Genomic DNA, 7,434 nt, shown 5'->3' with positions numbered 1-7,434 from the left:
GTTTTCAACACATGAACCTTCAATTTTAAATACTTTTACAATTAATGAACAGCCGCATACAAGTCTAATCATTGTTTCACACAATCCCTCTCGATGCTTATCATCTTTTTATTTTTTCAATAGCCAGATATTGCGAAGTTCATTTTTAAGCAAGTTATTCATTGCCTACTTTTCATGCATACAAAACAAAAATAGATCACGAAAGCAATTTTCGAAAATAAAATGTCACTTCTAAGACCTGCCCCTGGGTCTGCTGATATAAGCGCTTACAGAGATCAGCATTTTAAGGTAACAGTACAAATAAATAACAATTTTATTTTATAATTATTTTTTTGACAACAAGTTAATAAGTATTACTCAAATTACTGTTTGTTTGTTATGTACGTTTGTATCTGTAAACATGTTTATACCATTTAATTGCACTTTAATGTGCCTTATTCTTTCCCTGCATGATAATTTCAAATGGCTGCTCTATCGATATCTGTATCACTGCTCCAGAATGTGGCATCGTTGTTTACGGTCATTTACTTTCATATATGTTACTTATTTTTCTCCAACAAATGCATTTTAACAAATTATCAACATTGACTACATAAAAAGTGAAAGTTCATCTGGAGGTTGAACCAGAAGTTTGATAAATAATTATGGAAATGTTTTCATAAAGCTTTTAGCTTGATTAATTAAAATATTTTTGGAATTTTCTTTCCAGGGAAGTCGCTCTGAACAAGAAAGACAGCTACTTGAAAGCAGCACACTTTATGTTGGTAATCTCTCCTTCTACACCACTGAGGAACAGATACATGAACTCTTTGGCAGATGTGGGGATATAAAGCGCATCGTCATGGGCTTGGACAAAGTCAGAAAGACTCCCTGTGGATTCTGTTTTATGGAGTATCCTTTTACAGTCAGCAAAATCAGACTTTATAATTACAATTCCTGCTGTATGAAGTTCAACATTTGAACAAGCCCTGAACACATATCTGTTGTTTCTACCACTTCTTTCATGAATAATTTCTTGGTTTCTAGCATTCCACTGGTGCTGGATTGATTTCCAATATTAGAGTTCGTGAAACTTGCCTTTACCACATGCTCAGTCTTGTAAAAAAAAGTCATTGTGGTAACTGTTTAGCAATAAAATGTTGATGGAAATGAAACTAGTTCATTTGTTTTACTGGTTAAAGCAGGTTGCTGTGGTAGTCCAAATAATTGTACATTTACAGATTTTTTTACGTTTGGCAAATCCTTCACGTACAAATTGTTTAGTATCAAAAGTGGTTAGTAATTCCGATCGGAATTCCGGGTTAAAGCATTTAACATCTAAAAAATATCATAAAAACAAGAAATATTACCAGATTATGTTATTTTATATCAGTTCCATACATAAAAATGTCATATCCTATGAATAATTATGAGTTTTGACGTGTTTTTTTCATTTCTTGCTGTCAAAACATAGCGATATATACATGAAGGGCACCTGCAAGGCTTCAGGGCACAATTTTTAAACAATCGGAACATTTCAGCCATGGCCGAGTTGTTACGATTGAATTTACTATGTCTATCTCGAAGCTTGTCGGAGGTGGCCGAGTTATTACGATTGGGTCGAGTTGTTCCGCTTGGCATAATTGTTGTCTGTGTCAGTCAACTGTCGTATGATTGGAAAGGTAAATAATGTGTTTTAATGCATTAAATGCTTGTTTTGTGCAAAATAGCTTTTCACTGACATGGTAAAATATGAATATAAACCTTTATGATCAATTTAAACCATAAAATACTTCACCTAATACAATTTCAATATTTTTCAAAACACCCCCGGTTTTTGCACAAACCCGTTTAGACGTTAGGGATTGGCAGAATCCCTTATAACACGTCTATAATTTTAGACTAGTTGCTGTGGTAAAATGTTGATGGAAATGAAACTAGTACTTTTGTTTTACTGGTTAAAACATATGTACAATAACATTACAGACACCAATACTCCAAGACTACTCCATCCAAAGGTTTCTGCTATAGTTTTAGGCCAAAAAAAAAGTTCTTGTTTCTGGTCACCCGACCTACGGTACTTTTTACCCCTGACGGTACTTTTTTGCCCCATATTTGATTTTCGTAGACCCGAGTCCCGGGAGAACGGTACTGGATACAAAAAATAAACAATGCTATCCAACAAGGATATTTAAACAGGGCTTTCAATGATCCCTACCTCTCGTGAGATATCGTCAATGACCCGAAGTTCGCCAGTAAGTGTCACCTTTGACCCGAGAGAATTTCAGTGCATGAGTCGTTAGTCCTGAAACTGAAGATCAATGGGGCCGCAAACCATGTGCTGAATGTTTGTTTATTCAATTATTGTGTTTTTAAATTAAACACATGTCAAAAGCAATTAACGCCCAAAGTGACAAGTGAACAACCCTGTCCATTAACAGCAGTCAAACTCAATGTCATGAATAACTCCGCCATTATGAAAATGGATACCTTCGGCAGTTTTAGCTAACTACGAACAACAATGGTTCTATATCAAGAAATGAAATGTTATTTAATTCAATTACACCTTTTAGCTAAAAATAAAAGATAAATCTTGGAAGTTTGTAAATGTGTAAAAAGAATTAAAAAAAGTTTGTCTAGCTCTCCTGCGCATGCACATGGTCCAAAAAGAGCAGGAAACAGGTGCTTTACTTCCTGTCAATTTTAATGAAAGTGTCAAACTATTTGACATAAATCCTGGTCTATCTACAGATAAGTTCTATTACATAACATGTTGATTGCTCAGCCAAGAACAATGTAGGGATATTGGCAATAGGAACGCTGAATGTTTTTGTTTACTTCCGGAAGAATTCTAAGGTGAAAATGGAACTGAAAGTAAAAGCGAGAAAAATGTCATCGCATATTGGATTTTGACAAGGATGCATCGGATTACATAACAAATAATACATGCATCCTTTTAAACTCAACACTTACTGGTACAACTTCGATAACATTAAAATATATCGCCAGTCTTCGTTACAAATCGATACGAACATCTAACAAATTTCGGTGGCCAGTACAGGATGTTGCTATTTTTAGTAACGAAAGGTATTTCCCCGCTATTTGTAGGTTCTACATCGTAGTATTTTGAACTAGATTATTTATATTGTTGTTTATTAAATAAATACAATTGGATATTTTTACAACAAACAAGTCGAAAGTTATTTGATCCTACTCAAAGGAGCTTATAGTACTGTGCTAATGCTTACAGACAATACATTCAACATTCCGATCCAAAGGTTAAAATAAAAAAAAAATCCCTACCTACCAACCCTAAGGATTTTGAGGCCCGTGAGCAAAAACAAGAACTTTTTTTGGGGCCTTAGCGGCAAAGCTTATATTTAGCTATGTTTAAAAAACATGGTATAAGGCTAGAGGGTAATAATGTGATTGCGCCTGTCATTTAAAAAATCATTTGACAAGAATGTGGTTGCTATGGATGAGAAAATAGTGAAAGTAAAACTCTTCGACAGGATCTGGGCGTAACTCAAAATTGATGAGGCAATAATGCAAGTTCATAAATATTATTGTGACAAAAATCTGGTTGCTTTAGCAAAAGTAATAGTGAAAATACGTAATTTAACTGGATCTTGGTATAGAAAGAAAAGTAGTGAAACTATGTTCATGAAACTTTGTATGTGGATATACTAAGGGCAAGAAGATGATCAGTTTATGTACATTAATTTATTGTATTCTTAAGACAGAAATGTGGTTCCTATGCCAATGGAATTGGCATAAATGGGCAGTGATGTAATGGCAAGGCTTAAAAGTGGTAGGGTTGTATTCCTTGTTTTGTTGTTATTCACTAGATTTCAAAGCTTACCTGTAATCTAACCTTAACCTGAACTAAGATATTACACGCGAGCAGATGCAGAGATGGCCTTGCGGTATGTGAATGGTACCCGACTTGATGATAGGATCGTGAGAACAGACTGGGATGTTGGTTTTAAAGAGGGACGGCAATATGGTCGTGGGAAATCTGGAGGACAGGTAGTCATTTAAATTAAAAGGCTTTTTGAAAAAAATATACATGGTTTGACAAAATTGTCTCTCAACAATTTTTTGACCTGATGGTTTAAACCTTTTTGTGTCCAAACTGTTTGTGAATTGTTAGCCAGTCAAATATAATAAGATTCTGTGCTTCCATGTCAAATTTCTCATTTACCATGTATGAAATGAATTAATATGTCATGTATCTATTTACTTAAGTGTATAATATCATATATTGTCCTCTGGTGAGACTGAAATAAACTATGATTTCTTTTTCTGCAATATTTTAGGTTCGAGATGAGTACCGATCGGACTATGACGAAGGACGAGGAGGTTACGGAAAAATTGTTGCCACAAAAATCCGACCCCGCGAGTCATTGTGACGAACCTGTGGGTGATGCAAAAGTCTGGATTAAGGATGAGCAGCTTTTCTGATTGCACTTGGATTAGAAACAGACAATCTCTTTTTTTAAAGCTTAGGGTGGTTATAGCTGCCGCATATTTTTGGTGACCTATCTTTTACAAGTGTTAAATTGGATCTTGGATTTCTCATGGTGCACTGATGATGTTGTTTTTCAGTAATTGAATACATGTGGGTAGTGCATTAAGAAACATATTCAATTTACTTGATGTTTTGTATCCTATTGTGAAAAATATTTTATCTATGACAAATAGTTTGTGTTTCCGCCAGGCATCTGTGATGGCTCTTCTATGTCATTAGAGATTTGCTCATATGGAAGATTGTATCGTATATTCTGATTATGTGTTGATGTATTTATGTCTACTTGTATTATATCGCCTTGTCGTGTTAAAAGACCACATATTACCAAAGTTCTGTTGACTTTTCTACTTTATCAAATGAATTTGCAACTTAGTTGAACATGCAATATCAACTTCAACCTGATTTTCAACAAAACTTCTGACATAACATTAACAATGTGTGATGTGAATGCTTACCAAGTCAATATAACATAGGTCGACAAGACTAAATTAACACAACAATAGTATATACAATATATGCGTCAATACGCAACATATTATTCACAGCATGTACATAGATATCATGATCATGGTAAACTGAATGTATTTTTTATTATACTGTAATCAGTGGTTTTTCTGATGCAGAAAACACTGACTCAACTTTCAAGCCAAAAACTGCAATTTTGAACTGACTGTTCACTCCTTTGACCCATTAACATAAATCATTAAAATGTCTCTTGGGTGCAAAAATATACCGAGACCGTCCAGGCCCCAATTTCTCGAAACTTCTTAAGTCCCTTATAACAGGATTAAGCTAATCTCGCTATTTATGTTGTTCTATAAAATGTGTTATATTTACTTTCTTCAAGAATTTTTAGAAATTATGTAGGAATAATCTGTATGATTTTCAGAATAAACCATTTTTCATTTATCAAAATCCATTTTCAGTATGTATGTATGTATGTTTATTGAAAAAAGCGACTTAAGCCTGTTAAGCTTAAGAAGTTTCGAGAAACTTGGGCCAGGGCTTCCATTAAGAATTTAAAACTGGAAATACAAGCTTCCTGTTCATCAATTTTAGATTTTTCACTGAAATTTGGAAGTTTAAGTCTCCCAAATACAGTATCTTTTTCCCCATATTTTTCAACTAGTATGTTAAAAATGAAACAATTAGCATCTTTAACTTGCCAAATTCACAAACTTATATTATAATAATTCATTTTACTTAAAGACTGATCGTAATTGTGACTATTGAAGTAATATTGACACCAGGTTTTGATATTTTGAACTTCCAAGCTTTCAACTTTGGAAGTTTTCTACAAAATTATAGAAGTTTTTGTACTTTCGAGGAATCACTTTTGGAAGTTTAAACCCATTTCCTGGGAGTTATTTACTTCCAACCTTCCTTTAATGGAAGCCATAATGCTGAAATAAAATAACGTTTTATTAGCTCGACTATTCGAAGAATAGGTGGGCTATACTACTCGCCCCAGTGTCGGCGTCCGGTTAAAGTTTTAGGGCAAGTTGATATTTTCACTTGTATGTCCAAAACCCTACATTCAATTGACTTAATACTTCACGCAGTTGTTCAGGGCCATCACATGATGAGGTTAGATAACTCCATATTATTCTTTACACAGATTATGGCCCCTGATTGACTATGGAACTTAGGTTAAAGTTTAAGGGCAAGTTGGAATATTTATTAATAACTTCACACAGTTGTTCAGGACAACTCCATATTATCCTAAATACAAGTTATGGTCCCTGATTGACTTTAGTTAAAGTTTTAGGGCAGGTTAAAGTTTTAGGGCAAGTTGGGATTTTCACTTAAAACTCCAATACCATTCATTCAATTGACTTAGGTTAGATAACTCCATATTATTCTTTACACAGATTATGGCCCCTGATTGACTATGGAACTTAGGTTAAAGTTTTAGGGCAGGTTGGGATATTGTTTAATAACTTCTATACCCTTCATTCAATTGACTTAATACTTCACTCAATTGTTCAGGACCATCAACCAATGAGGTTACATAACTCCATATCCTTAATACAAGTTATGGCCCCTGATTGACTTGGGTTAAAGTTTAAGGCAAGTAAAAGTAAGGGCAAGTTGGGATTTTAATAAAAAAAACTTCTATACCGTTCATTAAATGCACTTAATAAAATTCAAAATTATTTACGACCATCTTACAACAAGAAACAACTCCATTTTAAGCCTAAATACAAATTATGGCCCTTGATATTTTTTTTTTTTTTAATTTCCTTTGAAAGGCATAATTGTATATTCTTAACCACATTTTCATAATGGGAAATCAAGTTATTTGAATGACTTGCGTCATTGTTTGGGCGGGCTGGTGGGAGGGCAGCATCAAAGTCACCTTATGTATCGAATAATTTTAGTCAGGTTTGACATAAAGAGACCAAACTTGGTATTATTACATCGTTATTGTATTCTTAGTCAAAGCGGCATAGTCGAGCTCGCTGTCTTACAACTGCTCTTGTTAATACAACAATTACATAAATGATATAATGTTATCACCAGTATTATTACTGGTGTTTGTAATTCTACATAAATGATATAATGTTATCACCAGTAATTAGTGTTTGTAATTCTTTGGTCTACTGGTCAGCCGTGGAGGGTGATCAACTTAAACTCAGAAGAAGACAGGGTCATGTCACAGGGGCCGGAAACAAATTATTTTTGTTTATTTAAGCCTATATGTATATATATATATATATATATATATATATATAGAATGTAAGAAAATAATTTGTTTCTGCCCCCTGTGGGTCATGTTAAAAACTATTGTCTACTACATTGTACAATGTATGATGAAAATAAATTGAATTTAGATTTATGTATTAATCATTTCCTGTAACATTGTTTCATCACAATTGTTCTGTTTTCATTGAAAATAAACACAATAAAAACAATTTTGTGTT

General features: G+C 33.7%; 1 protein-coding gene across 1 annotated transcript; it reads left to right on the top strand.

Moving 5' to 3' along the window:
* LOC128220480 (nuclear cap-binding protein subunit 2-like) lies at positions 1-7,434 on the top strand. Its single transcript, XM_052928890.1, has 4 exons — positions 1-288; positions 710-891; positions 3,870-4,008; positions 4,299-7,434. Exons 1-4 carry the CDS (start codon positions 223-225, stop codon positions 4,389-4,391), a joined length of 480 nt encoding a protein of 159 aa, XP_052784850.1. The 5' UTR covers positions 1-222; the 3' UTR covers positions 4,392-7,434.

This window comes from Mya arenaria, chromosome 15 (assembly GCF_026914265.1).
Source record: "Mya arenaria isolate MELC-2E11 chromosome 15, ASM2691426v1".
Taxonomy (NCBI): Eukaryota; Metazoa; Mollusca; class Bivalvia; order Myida; family Myidae; genus Mya; species Mya arenaria.
This window is presented reverse-complemented; position numbering and strand designations above follow the sequence as displayed.